The sequence below is a fragment of the Somniosus microcephalus genome, chromosome 3 (assembly GCF_052327205.1).
Source record: "Somniosus microcephalus isolate GS21.2 chromosome 3, FLI_Smic_1.0, whole genome shotgun sequence".
Taxonomy (NCBI): domain Eukaryota; kingdom Metazoa; phylum Chordata; class Chondrichthyes; order Squaliformes; family Somniosidae; genus Somniosus; species Somniosus microcephalus.
In genome coordinates this window covers 211,450,192-211,467,554 of record NC_140989.1, presented here as the reverse complement: position 1 = coordinate 211,467,554, position 17,363 = coordinate 211,450,192, and the positions used below count along the sequence as shown (strand labels likewise).

Here is a 17,363-nt window from a genome sequence, read left to right as displayed (position 1 = left end):
CACTTCCTCCCACCCCGCTTCCTGTAAGGACTCTATTCCATTCTCCCAGTTTCTGTCTCCGCCACGTCTGTTCTGACGATGCCACCTTCCGTACTAGTGCTTCCGCCATGTCTTCCTTTTTCCTCAACCGAGGATTCCCCTCTACGGTGGTTGACATGGCCCTTGACCGTGTCCGTTCTATTTCCCCGCACTTCTGCCCTCACCCCTGCCCCTCCAGGAACCACGATAGTGTTCCCCTTGTCCTCACCTTTCACCCCACCAGCCTCCACATTCAACGGATCATCCTCTGCCATCTCCACCGTGATCCCACCACCAAACACATCTTCCCCTCGCCTCCTCTTTCAGCAGGCCGAGGGGACCGCTCCCTCCGCGCCACCCGGGTCCACTCCTCAATCACCCCCAACAGCCCTTCTTCACCTGGCACCTTCCCGTGCAAGTGCAGGAGATGCAACATATGCCCCTTTACCTCCTCCCTTCCCACTGTCCAGGGCCCCAAACACCCCTTCCAGGTGAAACAGCGATTTATGTACTTGCAATTTAATATACTGTATTCGCTGCTCACGATGCGGTCTCCTCTACATTGGGGAGACCAAACGCAAATTGGGTGACCACTTTGCAGAACACCTCCGTTCAGTCCGTAAGGGTGACCCTGAGCTTCCGGTCACCTGTCACTAATTCACCACTTCACTCCCACTGATCTGTCCTTGGGCTATTGCATTGTTGCAATGAAGCTCAACATAAGCTCGAGGAACAGCACCTCATCTTTCGATTAGGCACTTGGCAGCCTGCCAGACTCATTGAGCTAACAGTTTCAGATAATTATCCCTGCCCCCATTTTTCATGCAAATGGGAAAGGCAAAAATCATACTGCAACATATCTTTCCTGCCTCTTCCAAAAGCACAGTGTTCTTTCTATTCCTTCCCCCCCACCCAAACGTCTGCAGCTGCTTAATGTTACATCTCCAGCTTTTTCCAGTTCTGACAAAGGGTCCCAGACCTGAAATGTTAACTTGGTTTCTCTCTCCACAGCTGCTGCCTGGCCTGCTGAGTATTTCCAGCATTTTCTGTTATTTCAGATTTCTAGCATCTGCAGTATTGTTATTACACTGTTATAATGCCAGCTCTTGTACAAGAGCTGGCATTATAACATACATCAGCAAAAAGGTTGAAAACCCCAAAAAGGTATGAAGATTTAAATGGAGCTGCTTAAACTGACAAATTAAAGACCACATTAAAAGGCCATTGCAAATAGGCAACACTCCCAAAACCACCTACTCTTCAAAAAAGATGCACTTAAGGGGAAGCTGTATTAGTACAAGGGAGAAAGGAATGGGAGCAAGTGGAGGCTCATAGGGAGTGTAAACACCAGCATGGACCAGTTGGTCAAAATGACCTGTGCTGTAGTATTTATGGAAACTACTCCAGATAAACCAAAGTTTCCTGTAGGTTGTATGTCCAGAATACTTGATCTAACAGCAAAAATCAGGAGCTGTTTTCTGTAAGTTTTAGATCTCTTCTCCTCCTCTCTTGCCCCCCCCCCTCCCAAGTCAGCCACTGCAAGGTCTGTAGCTATAGCAACTTCAGCTGCTTGCAACTGCCTCTTTAGAAGCTGTTGCTATGCAACAGTGTTTGTTGTCAGATAGAGATGAAAACCTGTTTCAACATTAACTTTGTATGTCTGGCAGTTTTGATGGATTGGCATATCAGTGCCAGATATCAGTTTCCTGTACTAGAACATTAATAGAAAGTGGAGGATCATAAAACCCCAAGATTGCCACTGAGTACACTTCCCAATTTCAATCTGCAAGCCTAGACTGGAGGGAGACAGCACAAAATCTTTCATATTTATTTTATTTGCTATTTTACTGTTACAAGTTATCACAACACTCAAGTCAGTGGAACAAATCTGGAGTAAAAATAGATGCCAATTTGTAGTGACTGGCTTCCTTTCATCTAGAAAACAAAAGTGAAATGCATTGAGACAAAGATTGAAATGTTTCCAGTGTTTTAAAATCAGCTTTTAGAAAATCAGTCTTGATACACCCCAACTCTCCTACTCCCAACAGGAAACTCCATTCTACAATTAAAGTCCAAGAACATAATTGCGCTTGCACTGGGTTGTTGGCACAGAATCAGACAAGTCCTTTCATCACCTGTCAGTGAGAGAGTTCAAGAGTAGATCATCATTTCCATGCACACCAGAGCAGGGCACACAAAGTTGAAACTAGGATAGTTAACTCCAGATAAGCTATATTGCATGTGCTACAGTTAGCCAATTTTATTAACAAAATCCCTGCACTTCTGCAATATAGCCCCATTAACAGAAGACAATTGCATCTGGCCTTTTGAAGGAAAGGCCAAAATTTATCAAAGACATTTATGGCACTGTCTAGCCAGTGTGCAGATAGCAAAGCCTGACTGCAGCAGGATTAAAAACAGGGCCTTAGTTTAACATCTGAAAGGAGCAGCATTCCCTCAGTACTGCACTTAATTGTCAGCATGGATCAAGTCTCTGCAGTGGGCCTTAAACCCACAACTTCCCAACTCAAGAGTGCTACCCACTGGAGCAGTAATGTACCTTTTACAGCTCCTTCCAAGGACATCCTCCACCCAAAGCAGGCACCTATAAATGAACACAGCAATAAAGTTGTAAACTCACCATGTCCTTGGATCCCCAGTTGGTGCAGCTCCCTGTAAATGCAAAGACCAGGTGGTTACCAACAAGCCCACAAATCACAAGGCAGCATGTACAGAGAGCAGTGAAACCTCAGATTAAATGAAACGGTTGGAGTAGAATCAGTGGGGTTCATATGGCAGAATCATTTTCATCACAGGTTTCATACAATGTTTGGTTAAAGCCTTTGCATACTCACTGCTACTTAAACAGCAGTTTGACAGGGCCAGCAACAGTGATTGCAAATCATGGATTGCAGATCAAGCACAGGAACCACCAGTCTCATCAGGCAAGGTGGTAAAAAAGATCTAATGCAACAGGCTAGCTGAAAAGTATTCCTTAACATCCATTAGTGAATGATTACTCATTTAATCAGTGTATTTGCACAACACAGGCAAATACTGTCCAACTAGCAAGCACCTCTTCCCCTGCCAGTCTATTGTACAGGAGCACCTTCTAAACTTTGATGCTGCTGCAACATAATACATGCCCTGGGACAAAGGCCACCACACTTGCTGCCAAAAGCCTACCTCCACTGGTGCTTTCAATGATCCTGCTCCTACATCTGGCAATCCTGAAACAGAAAGGCATCATGTCATTGCTGGCAATCCTGCTCTGGATCAAGTCACCCTGATCTGCCAAAATCAGTTAGAGCTAATATCAGACAGTCTTCAGTGACAACTCAGGTATCAAGTTCTCATCATACAGGCACTCATTATAAAAAAGAACAGCAGGACACTTACCATGCAACAGCCATAGCCCCTGGGGAGAGAAAAGGAAATCTGTTTTACAGACTCGAGGGGCAATTCAAAAACAAATTAAGCCAACTTCTGTCAGTCACTCATTTCTCATCATGTTTCAGAGACCTAATTCATACATCACACAGAAGGCCAGAGGTTAATACTGCAGGAGAAGGTAGGGCCCAACCCTGAACGTACAGCACTGAACTCTACACACCTGTACAAGACTGGTCCACAGCCCAACTTCACATCTGGAATCAGAAGCAGGAATCTGTAAAACAAGAGAATTAACTCAGAGCAGGAAACACTGCTGTGTGTCTCAGCATTTGTGTAAAGAGGAAAATGTCAGATAGGAGCGAAAGACTTAATGCTCAAATCTTCATCAGTTATCTGCTGAACTATGTGATCATCATTCAATCCTCCATTAGGTAAACCCTGCCCCAATGCAGCTCCATGTGGCGTCCCAGAGAAACAGTCTGTAGTTAGTGCAATACAAGTGTATTGGGAGCAGCTGAAGTTTGAGCACTTACAAGTTACCTACAGAACACAGCCAGCTTCAGTATGAAATATCCAGCACTCATCTGTAACATTAAGATGTGCAGGTGTTTTCCACACTTGCTGCTCTGCATCAGTCAAACCCACTGTTGGTGTAACTGCACAGCTGCTGAGACAGGCCCCCACAGGAGTAAGCATTGCATCAGGGTTCACTGATTCAACCTCCCACAGCCAATCCCATCCACTCACCTGTTACCACCACCTTCGGACAATCCAAGCACCTGGAAAATAAAGCCACCATTAGGCACAGCAATAAAGGCAATTGATTATATACATAAAGGAAATATTTGCAGGGCTATGGGGAAAGAGCAGGGGAGTGGGGCTAATCAGATAGCTTTCAGAGCTGGCAGCAGACCTCCTCCTGTGCTGTATGATTCTAAATGGCTACCACTATCACAGCTGGTACACCAGATGGTGCAAATGACAAGCATTTATTTCATTCTTCACCTTATCTTCACTATGCCTCAGGAATGAGACCAATGTCCATATGCTGGCTACACTGCACCCAATCACAACCATACAACCCAGATTTAAGATGCCTTGGCTACAGGGCTCAACCTGCACTCACTGCCTGTTCCAGACACTGCCAGTGAGTAGACCAGGACAGAAAGCCAAGAGTATGGAATGTTGTCTATTACCTCAGATTGGGTCACAAAAGGGGTGAAGTTATGCTGTACTGGCTCAGTAATTAGTTCTTCACTTTCAGATTCCCATTGTACTTTTAACAGCATCAATATGATGGCTGTAGACATGACTCCAGGATGGTTTGTTGCCTCCTGGTGCCAGGGTCAAGGATGTCACTGAACAGTTGCAGGGCATTCTGAAGGGGGGAGGGTGAACAGGCAGAGGTTGTGGTTCACATTGGGACCAATGACAGGTAGGAAGAGGGATGAGGTCCTGCAGCAAGAATTTAGGGAGCTAGGTAGCAGATTGAAGAGTAGGACCTCAAAAGGTTGTAATCTCTGGATTACTCAGTGCCATGTGCTAGTGAGTATAGGAATAGGAGGATAGAGCAGATGAATGTGTGGCTAAAGAGTTGGTGCAGGAGGGAGGGCTTTAGTTTCATGGATCACTGGGCCTGCTTCTGGGGAAGGTGGAACTTGTACAAGGTTGCACCTGAACCAGAGTGGGACAAATATCCTTGCAGGGAGGTTTGCTAGCACTGTTCAGGGAGGGGGGGTAAAACTAAAATGGCAGGGGGTTGGGAACCTGAGCAGGGAGACAGAGGAGAGGGAAACAGGGATAAAAGCAAAAGATAGGAAGGAGAAAAACCAAGAGTGGCAGTCAAGAGAAAGCAACAGTTTAAATCAAACATGGCCACAGTAAATAATTCTAAGAGGTCTAAGCGTTAAAAAAACAAGCCTGAAGGCTTGGTGTCTTAATGCAAGGAGCATTTGTAATAAGGTGGATGAATTGGCTGTGCAAATAGAGCTAAATGAATATGATTTGGTTGAGATTACAGAAATGTGGCTCAAGGATGGCCAAGACTGGGAACTCAACATCCAGGGGTATTCGATACTCAGGAAAGATAGGCAAAAAGGAAAGGGAGGTGGGGTAGCATTGCTGGTTAAAGGGATTAATACAATTGTAATGAAGGATATTAGCTCTGATGTGGAATCTGTATGGGTAGAATTGAGAAATACTAAGAGGAAAAAAACATTAGTGGGAGTGGTGTATAGACCTCCAAACAGTAAGGTGGAGGTTGGGGATGGCATTAAAAGGGAAATTAAAGAAACATGCAATAAGGGCACAGCAGTCATCATGGGTGACTTTAATCTACATATAGATTGGGCTAACCAAATTAGTAAATATACTGTGGAGGAGGAATTCCTGGAGTGTTTACAGGATGGTTTATTGGACCAATATGTCAAGGAACCAACCAGAAATCAGGCCATCTTAGACTGGGTATTATGTAACAAGGATTAATTAGCAATCTTGTTGTAAGAGGCCCCTTGGGTCAGAGCAATCAATGATTCTTCATTAAGATGGAGAATTAAATAGTTGACTCAGACAAGGGTCCTCAATTTAAATAAAGGAAACTACAATGGTCTGAGGAGCGAGTTGGGTAGGATTGATTGGGGAATGGCACTCAAAGGGTTGATGGTGGATAGGCAATGGCAAACATTCAAAGACCAAATGGATAGCTACAGAATTTGTTCATCCGTTTGGTATATAAAAAAAAAAAGTGACTCAACTGTGGCTAACAAGGGAAATTAGGGATAGCATAAGATCCAAGGAGAGGACATAAATTGGCTAGAAAAAGCAATAATCCTGAGGATTGGGAGCAGTTTAGGAGTCAAAGGAGGACAAAGGGATTAATTAAGAAAGGGAAAATAGAATATATGAGTGTAAGCTAGCAGGGGACATAAAAACCTGACAGCTTTTATAGATCTGAAGAGAAAAAGATTGGTGAAGTCAAGCATAGGTCCCTTAGTCAGAATCAGGGGAATTTATAATGGGGAAACAAGGAAATGGCAGACCAACTAAATACATACTTGTCTTCACAAAGGACACAAATAACCTCCCAGAGATGCCAGGGAACATAGGGTCTGATGAAAAGGGAGGAACTGAAAGAAATCAGTATTTGTAGGGAAATGGTGTTAGGAAAATTGATGGGATTGAAGGCCAATAAATCCCCAGGGCCTGATGGTCTACATCCCAGGGTACTGAAGGAGGTGGCCCTAGAGATAGTAGATGCATTGCTGGTCATCTTCCAGAACTTGATAAGACTCTGGAACAGTACCCATGGATTGGAGGGTAGCTAATGTTACCCCACTATTCAAAAAAGGTGGTAGAGAAAAAGCAGGGAATTATAGACCGGTAAGCCTGACAGTAGTGGGGAAAATGCTAGAGTCTATTATAAAAGACGTAATAGCAGAGCACTTGGAAAGCAGTGACAGGGTCAGACAAAGTCAACATGGATTTACAAAAAGGTAAATTATGCTTGACTAATCTACTGGAATTTTGAGGATGTAACTGGTTAAATAAAAGGAGAACTAGTGGATGTGGTGTATTTGGACTCCCAGAAGGCTTTTGATAAGGTCCCACATGAGATTAGCATGCAAAATTAAGGCACTGGGATTGGGGGCAAGGTATTGACTTGGATAGAGAACTGGTTTGCAGACAGGAAGCAAAGAGTTGGAATAAACAGGTTGTTTTCTGAGTGGCAGGCAGTGACTAGTGGGGTACCGCAAGGATCAGTCCTAGACCCCAGCTGTTCACAATATATATTAATGATCTGGACGAGGGAATTGGATGTAATATCTCCAAATTTGCAGACGACAAAGCTGGGTGGGAGGGAGGGTAAGCTGTGAGGAGGATGTTGTGAAACTCCAGTACGATTTGGACAGGTTGGGTGATTGGGCAGAAACATGGCAAATGCACTATGTGGATAAATGTGAGGTTATCCACTCTGGTGGCAAAAACAGGAAAGCAGATTATTTGAATGGCAATAGATTGGGAGAAGGGGGAAGTGCAAAGAGACCTGGGTGTCTTGTGCACCAGTCGCTGAAAGTAAGCATGCAGGTGCAGCAGGCGGTTAAGGCAGCAAATGGTATGTTGGCCTTCGTAGCAAGAGGGTTTGAGTACAGGAACAAGGATGTCTTGCTACAGTTGTACAGGGCCTTGGTGAGACCACACCTTGAATATAGTGTGCAGTTTTGGTTGCCTTACTGAGGAAGGACATTCTTGCCATGGAGGGAGTGCAGCAAAGATTCACCAGGCTGATACCTGGGATGGCAGGAATGATTGAGGAGATTGTCAATTGGGCTTATACTCAAGTTTAGAAGATTGAGGGGATCTCATCAAAACCTATAAAATTCTGTCAGTTCTAGACAGACTAGATGCAGGAAGGATGTTTCTGATGGCCAGGGAGTCCAGAACCAGGGGTCATCATCTAAGGGGGTAAGCCATTTAGGACTGAATGAGGAGGAATTTCTTCACCAAGTGGTGAACTTGTGGAATTCTCTGCCAGAGGGTGGAGGCCAGTTCATTAAATATATTCAAGAAAAGAATTGGATATATTTCTTGAGGCTAAAGTGATCAAGGGATATGGGGAGAAGGCAGGGACAGGGTACTGAATTTGGATGATCAGCCATGATCTCATTGAATGGCAGAGCAGGCTCAAAGGGCCTAATCCTGCTCCTATCTTCTATGTTTCTATAAATTCCACTTTGCTACACCTTTGAGCTGAATCTAATCCAGTTTAACAGCCAGATTCACAACACATTCAGGACCAACAGGCTCTGGTGACACCCAGTGCAACAATTCTCAGCTCTGCATCATAGTCACCCTGCAAAAATGAAACTCCATACCCAGCATTGTGCCATAGCCCAGGAAGATGAATCACGCTTACTTGACCAGGCATTGGTGTCTAGAGTCCATTCACAACTGTACAAGTCTGGCCCAAAGCCTACTTCATATCTGGAATCAGCAGGAATCTGCAAAACAAAAGAGAATTAACTCAGCAGAAAACACTGCTGTGTGTCCCAGCATTTGTGTAAAGAGGAAAATGTCAGATAGGAGCGAAAGACTTAATGCTCAAATCTTCATCAGTTATCTGCTGAACTATGTGATCATCATGCAATCCTCGAAACCCTGCTTCAATGCAGCTCCACATGGTGTCCCAAGAGAAAAGTCTGCAGTTACAGTGCAACACGAGTGCATTGGCAAGGAGCTGAAGTTTGTGCTTCTGTTACTACAGAACACAGCCAGCCTCAGTATGTACACTACACAGCAAGTCATCATGACCTGGCATGCACTGTCTAAAAGGGCAGTGGAAACATTAAATAAACTTTTCAAAAGGGAACTGGATAAATACTTGAACAGGAAAAATTTGCATGGATAGCTTTTTCAAGAACTGGTAGACGAGTGGCCAAACAGCCTCAGTGCTTATCTACAATTCTATCTAACTGATCAGTACTGAGGCCTCACCATAAATACCAGTGTGCAAGTGATGTCCACTCTGCTCAGCTTTAGTATCAACCAGCTGTTGATGAGCTGTGCAGCTGCAGAGACCCCACAGGAGCATGCATTGCAACAGGATTCACCAATCAACCTCCCATAGCCAATCCCATGCACTCACCTTCCATTAGCCCTGCCCTCTGACAATCCAAGCACCTGGAAAATAAAACATCAACTGCAATAAATGATAACGTTCTGCACAAGAGTTCCAACAAAAATACAAGTGCAAGAAATTGGAGATAATCTTGGGACATGTGTTGGTAACAGTTTTGAGTGCGACAGGGCCAGAACAGGAATAAGGGAATGTATTCCAATTGGCAGGATACAACAAGTGGTGTCCTCTACTGGGGCCTCAGATTATCTCCATAAATGACTTGGACTGAGCAATAGTTGTATATCCAAGTTTGCAGATGGCATAAATTAGGAAGCTCAGTAGGTTGTATGGACAGGAGTAAGATGTGACAATAGGAAGTGACCAGGCAAGTGAACAGTGGCACAATGCAAGGAGCAACATTTTGGATATGACAGACAAATTGGAATGCTGGCCTTCATTTCAGATTGGAACACAGAAGTTAAGCTGTACTGGTTCAGTAATTACAAAGTTTCTTTCACTCTTTCTCAGAGAGATTCCCATTGTATATGTATCAGCATCATTAACAGTACAAATTAACTCCACACCAGCTACATCTTTTAGCTGATTCTAAATCAGATTCACAACATATTTAGGACCAACAAGCTCCAGTGGCACTAATTGCAACCAACAGTATAACCACCCCTGTGCAAATTCTCAGATTAGCATCATTTCCCCCCCCCCCCATTAACAATCATTCTCACCTGAGCAGCAGGTATTTTTATTTGCAGAGTCCATCCACACCTGCACAAGGAAGAGACCCACATTAGTGACCTGTTGCAGCCAGACTGGACACATCTGTAAAGCCTCAGTGGTGTGCCTCAGAAACTTTCTACAGTGGTTGGTGTTTTCGTCATCCAGTATGTCAAGAGTAGCAAATAAGCATCATCACCATGGCACAGTCAAGTGGAGATGGGGTTTGTAAAGAGTTGAATCACAGCCCAGCAGACATGAGGGAAAGCCCCACATCCTCAGACCCATCCCTTTGCACCTTTTCTAGCCAACCCATGGGTACCAGCTGATTAGCATCGCCCAAAATCTGGGACACAAGGTTAAATCCAGCAACCCCAAATCAGAACAGTAATGGTTCCAATCTCTGGGCAATGAGTCATAGAAACAGATAGGAGTAGGCCATTCGGCCCCACTCCACCATTCAATGAGATCATGGCTGATCATCCAAATTCAGTACCCTGTTCCTGCCTTCTCTCCATATCCCTTGAGCCTTAAGAAATATATCCAACTCCTTGAATATATTTAATGAATTGGCTTCTACTGCCTTCTTTGGTAGAGAATTCCACAGGTTCACCACTCGGTGAAGAAATTCCTCCTCATCTGTCCTAAATGGCTTACCCTTTATCCTTGGACTGTGACCCCTGGTTCTGGACTCCCTGGCCATCAGGAACATCCTTCCTGCATCTAGTCTGTCTAGAACACCAAGGCCCTGTACAACTGCAGCAAGACATCCTTGTTCCTGTACTCAAACCCTCTTGCTACAAAGGCCAACATACCATTTGCCTTCTTAACCACCTGCATGCTTACTTTCAGCAACAGGTGCATAAGGACACCCAGGTCTCATTGCACTTCCCCATCTCCCAACCTGCACCCCCTGACCCTTCACAATCCTAGGCCCCAGGCAACTCAGTTCGATTTACATTTGAGTTCATTTCCCTGGCTGGTTCACAGGCTTGGGGGTTAAATGGGCCATATTTAGCAGTGTTGCTAAATCAGAACACAATCCAAACACAAAAGGCATCAAGGTGTATTGGGGAAAAGCAGGAATATGGTAGAGATAGAGGATAGCCATGATCATTGAATGGCAGAGCAGGCTCAAAGGGCCAAATGGCCTATTTGTTTTAGTAAAAATTTTATTGGAAGGAAGCTTTTGAAACTCATCTTTCAGGATTTAGTCAATATAGCAGAACACTCAATACCCCCAAGGTACAAACTACAAGAACAAAAAGTGGCACCAGAGTTTTAATATCACACCCTTAAGTCATTTCCCCACAGGTTGTAAAGGACAAGCGAGTGACGAGGCAGCAGCATAGTTACCTGTTCAGACAGGAGATGGGGAGCAGTCGGGCAGAACGGAACCTGGAATGAGAACACAGAATCACTCCCGCTCCTCAACGTGGGAACTCTCCAACAGAGAACGACAAACCTCAGTTCAAATCGTCTTCAGAAACACTTCTGACCACTACTCATTAATCAATCATTGGCTTCACGCAACATAATTGGAAACACCACCCGCGGAAAAATCGCAGACCAGGTGGGTAACACTCCCGCCCCTGAGGCCGAGTGCTGCCCTGGTGCCAGGGAAGAGGTTAGGAACAGCCCAGACTCTCAACCACGCGCCCACATTGCTGTGACCAGCGGCACCGACAAAGCAGCAGCGCATCATTCACCCTTCAGATTGGACTGATGGGAGGAGCGGGCAAAGGCCATTAGGAGCTAAAAGCAACCATCACCCACTTCCCACCCTCCTTTTACCTGAGCCACTCCTCTCCAGCCGCATCTTCCTGGGCGGTGCCGCACCATCCGTGGCCGGGCCCGAGCCTGCAGAGGGAGGAACAGAGTTAGCGCGAGCCGCGATCGACAGCCGCGCCCAATTCTAGCCCAGCCACCGGGCTCTGCGCTTTCAGCATGTTGGAACCTCATCACAGCGTCTCGGATGTCCCTACCAACGTGGATTCATCACAGCGCGAGCCCGTGGGCCCAGCTCCCACCACGCCTAGGCCTACTAACCCTGCTCTCACCATTACATACCTACCCACACTCTTTCTCCCAGCCGAATGAGACCGCGCTACCCCGGCCACCGCATTTTATAGGGAGTCCCGCGCACGGACTCATGGGATTGCACCGCACCGCTGGCAACGCCCCCCAACGGTTGACTAACCTGATTGGTTAACTCCGCCGTCAGTCATACCGTCGCCCGGTATTGTTCATCCCATTGGTCAACAGGTGGCGCAGGGGCGGTACAAAATGAATTCTTGCCGGGGATTTGACGGGGCGGCGTAATGACGTTATACCGTCGCCGATCATGCGTGGCCGCCTTGATCACGTGGCCGAGTTGCGGATTTTTCCTCTGGGGTTTCCTGAGCTGAGAGGCAGGGGCGAGGCCTTGCCTGTGAGAAGTGTCAGCCCCAGCCTCATAAATCATACGATAAGTTTTTAAAAATCAGGAGATTTGGTAAGAAATCATGAGTTGCTGATATCTTTTCCAACATAAACCAAAATGGATTGATAGTTCGTTTATAAACCTCATTAGTGGATTTATTTACTCTCTAACAGGTCACTGCTCTTTACAGAAACTATATTACAGGTAGACTATCCTTTATCCGCACTTCCGAAAACCTCTAAAAACCGAAAGTTTTTTTGTGGAGCGTAAGTCGTGCGTACGACATGACGCGAGTGGCGCCAAACATGACAGGAGTGGTCCGGGAGCTCTGCCTTTCCCTGTGAGCAGGACAGAGGGTCACAGAGTTCCCTCCTGAGTAGGAGATTGCAGGCCGAGCTGGGCAGTGTGAGAGGTACCGGCAGCGGCCCGTCCGATAGCTGCAGCGGCCCGTCCGATAGTCTTTTCTTCCCCCCACCCGCCCCCCCCCCCCCGACCTGATTGCGGGCCAGCTTAGTGTAGGAGTCAGCCGATATCCGGCTTTCCCACAACTGGCGGCGGCAGTCGAGCCCCAGATCCCCGCTAAGTCAAGGAATTCAGAGACGGAGCAAGGGGAGCTGGAAACCTCGATCTAACGGCAGAAATCAGCAGCTGTTTTGTTAGGTTTTTTTTTCCCCTAGCATTTTTTTTTCTTCCCCTAGCATTTTTTTAAACAGTCAGGCTGTGGAAGGAGTCTCTGTAGCTTAGCAACAGCTTCAGAGACGCTTCCAAGGCAGGGCCCGAGTGTTTACAAGCTGTTGCTGAGCAACAGTGTTTGTTGTCAGACACCGAGATGAAAACCTTCTGAAATCTGAAAACCGAAACACAGCTGGTCCCAAAGTTTTCGGATAAAGGATAGTCTACCTGTACTGCATCTGAACATGCTTCACAAAAACCCTACCCCTTATCACCACCCGACTTGGTGCCCAGCACAGCCACAATGCAATGCAGTCCCTGCAGCTGCCAACTAAAGGTATTTGGCCCATAAACACATATCCCGCTAGAAACCTAGCCTGACCGAGTTCCTGTCCTCTGCCCCGCTCCGATCCCCCGTCCTCTGCCCCGCTCCGATCCCCCGTCCTCTGCCCCGCTCCGATCCCCCGTCCTCTGCCCCACTCCGATCCCCCGTCCTCTGCCCCGCTCCGATCCCCCGTCCTCTGCCCCGCTCCGATCCCCCGTCCTCTGCCCCGCTCCGATCCCCCGTCCTCTGCCCCGCTCCGATCCCCCGTCCTCTGCCCTGCTCCGATACCCTGTCCTCTTTCCCCCCCCTCCAATCCCCTGTCCTCTCCCCCGACTCCAATCCCCTGTCCTCTTTACCCCCCCCACTCCAATCCCCTGTCCTCTTTTCCCCCCCCCGCTCCAATCCCCTGTCCTTTCCCCCCACTCCAATCCCCTGTCCTTCCCCCCCCCTACTCCAATCCCCTGTCCTCTTCCCCCCCCACTCCAATCCCCTGTCCTTTTTCACCCCCCACTCCAATCCCCTGTCCTCTCCCCCCCCTCCAATCCCCTGTCCTTCCCCCCCCACTCCAATCCCCTGTCCTTCCCCCCCCCACTCCAATCCCCTGTCCTTTCCCCCCTCCCACTCCAATCCCCTGTCCTTTCCCCCCCGCTCCAATCCCCTGTCCTTCCCCCCCACTCCAATCCCCTGTCCTTTCCCCCCCACTCCAATCCCCTGTCCTTCCCCCCCCCACTCCAATCCCCTGTCCTCTCCCCCGCTCCAATCCCCTGTCCTCTCCCCCGCTCCAATCCCCTGTCCTCTCCCCCGCTCCAATCCCCTGTCCCCCCCCGCTCCAATCCCCTGTCCTCTCCCCCGCTCCAATCCCCTGTCCTCTCCCCCGCTCCAATCCCCTGTCCTTTCCCCCGCTCCAATCCCCTGTCCTCTCCCCCGCTCCAATCCCCTGTCCTCTCCCCCGCTCTAATCCCCTGTCCTCTCCCCCGCTCCAATCCCCTGTCCTCTCCCCCGCTCCAATCCCCTGTCCTTTCCCCCGCTCCAATCCCCTGTCCTCTCCCCCGCTCCAATCCCCTGTCCTCTCCCCCGCTCCAATCCCGTCCTCTCCCCCGCTCCAATCCCCTGTCCTCTCCCCCGCTCCAATCCCCTGTCCTCTCCCCCGCTCCAATCCCCTGTCCTCTCCCCCGCTCCAATCCCCTGTCCTCTCCCCCGCTCCAATCCCCTGTCCTCTTCCCCGCTCCAATCCCCTGTCCTCTCCCCCGCTCCAATCCCCTGTCCTCTCCCCCGCTCCAATCCCCTGTCCTCTCCCCCGCTCCAATCCCCTGTCCTCTCCCCCGCTCCAATCCCCTGTCCTCTCCCCCGCTCCAATCCCCTGTCCTCTCCCCCGCTCCAATCCCCTATCCTCTTTCCACCCCCCCACCCCACTCCAATCCCCTGTCCTCTTCTCACCCCTCCCCCCCCCCCCCCGGCTCCAATCCCCTGTCCTCTGCCCCAATCTCCTGTCTGCTTCTCCCCCCCCGGCTCCAGGCCCCTGTCCCCTGTCCTCTGCCCCAATCCCCTGTCCTCTTCTCCCCCCTGGCTCCAATCACCTGTCCCCTGTCCTCTGCTCCAATCCCCTGTCCTCTTTCTCTTCTACCCACACAGAGCTTCCCTCCTCTTCCCCGCCCCCCTCGATCTAAACGTGGTTCCGGCTGCAGCCCTGCGGCTAGGCTCATGTGCGATTGGAACATCGGGTGCACATACGCAGCCGTAATGTCGGGACACTGATTAAATGAGTGGGCAAAACTGGCAGATGGATTTCAATGCAGGTAAGTGTGAGGTCATCCATTTTGGACCAAAAAAGGATAGATCCGAGGATTACATAGAATTTTAAAGAAGCAGACTCTAAATGTTGAAAAGCTAGGGTCAGTGGAGGTTCAAAGAGACTTAGGGGTCCATGTACACAGATCAATAAAATGTAGTAGTCAAGTACAAAAAATAATCAAATGTTAATGGGATGTTAGCCTTTACATCTAGAGGGCTAGAACATAAAGGGAAGTTTTGCTTGGCAGGTGGGTGGTCCACGTGCAGGCACTTCAACAACCTACTGCTGGAGGACAGGTGGTTCAGTTGAATCTGAATGGAGAAGGAAGCAGGGGGGATTCCCCTCCTTGAGGCTATGGTGGGACGTGGACAAGCTCCGTGCAACACCTCCCCCCACGCCAAGTCCCCAATAGAAAAGGGGAGGGCTCCCGTGTAGAGAGCCCTCCATTGGGGACCCCCGCCTCCTCCAGATGGCAAGATGGCCCGCCAAGGCGTCTCCGGACGGCAGACGAGGAAGACAAAGTGGAGAGTGTGCAGGAGCAGCCCGTACAGGAAAACCCTCCATGCAGAGTGGAAAGGCACGGAAGGGATTTCCGAGAGACGGCTCAAGCTGTGAGGCGTCGGCTCCTGAGGGAGGCACTGGTGAGAAATTCCGTCTAAACCGGGGTCCGCTCGGACGGGATCGCTCCATACTCCTGGTGGAGTCAGGGCCGAGTGCCTCTTTTAGCGTCTCGATGGCTTTGGCCATGGATCAGATGCTGTGCCAGGACATGCGCTGTGCCAGCTCCTCTGGCAGCATCTAGCCCGTTCCTCCAGTACGTCCAAGAGTCTGGTCACCTTGCCAGCCAGAGCCCTCTCCTCTGTCAGCCACCTTAACCCATGTGGATTCCTGAGTAGCAGCTCCCGGAGGATAGCAGCCACTCCTGATGGGAGAGAACTCCAGCTGGAGGCGACCATCTTCCAGATCCTGATCAGTTCCTGGTAAAAACAGGCTGCACCTCAGTTTTATAAACAGGAGCTGCGTGTCATAATTGAGGCTGTGCAGCTGGAGGAAGAAATAAGTCGCCAGCGCACGCCATCTGGGAGGAACCTCAACATACAGGTATCTCTGCAGGGCCTGAAGACGGAAAGTTGAAGCCTGGGTATGTACGTACACCAGCGCCTGACCGCCCTCCCTCAGCGGGAGACTCGGAACTGCGGCAGAGATCCAATTCTTCCTTTTGTCCCGGAAGAAGTCAACAAGCTTCTTCTGTATTTTGGCAGCAAACTCACGAGGAGAGATCAAAGTGACCAACTGGTACCACAGCATAGCGGCCAACAGCTGTTTATGATCAGCGCTCGACCGCTGTCGGACAGCACTCGGAGCAGCCCTGTCCAGCGCCCGAGGCGAGTGGTGACTTTGGCCTCCAGCTCTTGTCAGTTCGCCGGCCAGGCTTCCTCAGCAGGGCTAAGGTAGACTCCCAGGTAGGGGAGATGAGTGGTATTCCAGGCAAAAGGCCCGAGCTCCTCCGGCAGAGAGTCCACCCGCCACGGACTCGCAGAGGATGCGGCAGACTAGACCTGCTGGCGCTCGCGCATCCTCTGGAAGTCAACATCTGTGACCATGAGGTGCCCGTCATCAGCGCAAGCGGAGATGTTGACCTGCACACCCAGCCCTTGCAGAGCCAGTCCCGTCAACCCCTTCTGCAAGAGGCGCAGGAAAGGCTGTACGCAGATGGCATATAACTGGCCAGACGTAGGGCACCCCTGACACACTCCTCTTCCGAAGCGAGGAGGTACTGTCAAAGACCCATTAACCTTAATCAGACACTCCGTGGCAGTGTACAGAAGTCGGATCCGGATGACAAAATGCATCTTGAACTCAAATGCGCGCAGAGTCCCTAAGAGGTACTCGTGCTCCACCCTGTCGCATGCCTTCTCCTGATCTAGGGAAAGGAAGGCGACCAACAGACCAGCCCTTTGGGAATGGTGGACTAGGTCCCGGACCAGTTATCGTGAATGATCCGGCTTGGGACCGTGTAGGACTGGTAGGGGTGGATCATATGGGACAGCACAGTGCCAAGGTGAGCAGACACTGCCCTGGCAAAGATCTTGTAGTCAATGTCGAGGGAGACCGGGTGTCAGTTCTTAAGTAAACAGAAATCACCCCTCTTGGGCAGCAGGGCAACAGTGTGGGTTTCTTGCAGGAAGCACACCACATATTTTTCCTCCTTCAGGAGCGATAAGTTAATAAATCTGCGGCGCACATCTCTGTTGCTGTTGATGTTGAGGCTGGCTATTGTTACCTTCATGACAAGAGCATAGTGCAATCTCTACTTAACCTACTGTGGGGAGGGAGTGGAGTCTCTCGTTACCTTCCACTCCCTCAGCAGCCCAGTGAGGAACATCTTGAGCTGGTG

At 49.1% G+C, this 17,363-nt stretch overlaps 1 protein-coding gene and 4 non-coding genes across 5 annotated transcripts; all 5 read right to left on the bottom strand.

The window, feature by feature from the left end:
- Positions 1-1,834: 1,834 nt before the first annotated feature.
- On the bottom strand, positions 1,835-11,859 carry LOC147121694 (uncharacterized). Its single transcript, XM_085982140.1, has 9 exons — positions 11,829-11,859; positions 11,549-11,614; positions 8,283-8,408; positions 4,159-4,190; positions 3,632-3,685; positions 3,418-3,456; positions 3,205-3,248; positions 2,660-2,691; positions 1,835-1,953 (listed from the first exon to the last, which is right to left on the bottom strand). Exons 2-9 carry the CDS (start codon positions 11,594-11,596, stop codon positions 1,888-1,890), a joined length of 441 nt encoding a protein of 146 aa, XP_085838266.1. The 5' UTR covers positions 11,597-11,614; positions 11,829-11,859; the 3' UTR covers positions 1,835-1,887.
- On the bottom strand, positions 2,764-2,837 carry LOC147121698 (small nucleolar RNA SNORD47). Its single transcript, XR_015077782.1, has one exon. It is a non-coding gene; the product is annotated as a small nucleolar RNA SNORD47 (small nucleolar RNA).
- On the bottom strand, positions 3,752-3,836 carry LOC147121697 (small nucleolar RNA snR60/Z15/Z230/Z193/J17). Its single transcript, XR_015077769.1, has one exon. It is a non-coding gene; the product is annotated as a small nucleolar RNA snR60/Z15/Z230/Z193/J17 (small nucleolar RNA).
- Positions 8,475-8,559, bottom strand: LOC147121696 (small nucleolar RNA snR60/Z15/Z230/Z193/J17). The gene has a single exon (XR_015077770.1). It is a non-coding gene; the product is annotated as a small nucleolar RNA snR60/Z15/Z230/Z193/J17 (small nucleolar RNA).
- LOC147121695 (small nucleolar RNA SNORD79) lies at positions 9,512-9,593 on the bottom strand. Its single transcript, XR_015077756.1, has one exon. It is a non-coding gene; the product is annotated as a small nucleolar RNA SNORD79 (small nucleolar RNA).
- Positions 11,860-17,363: the final 5,504 nt, after the last annotated feature.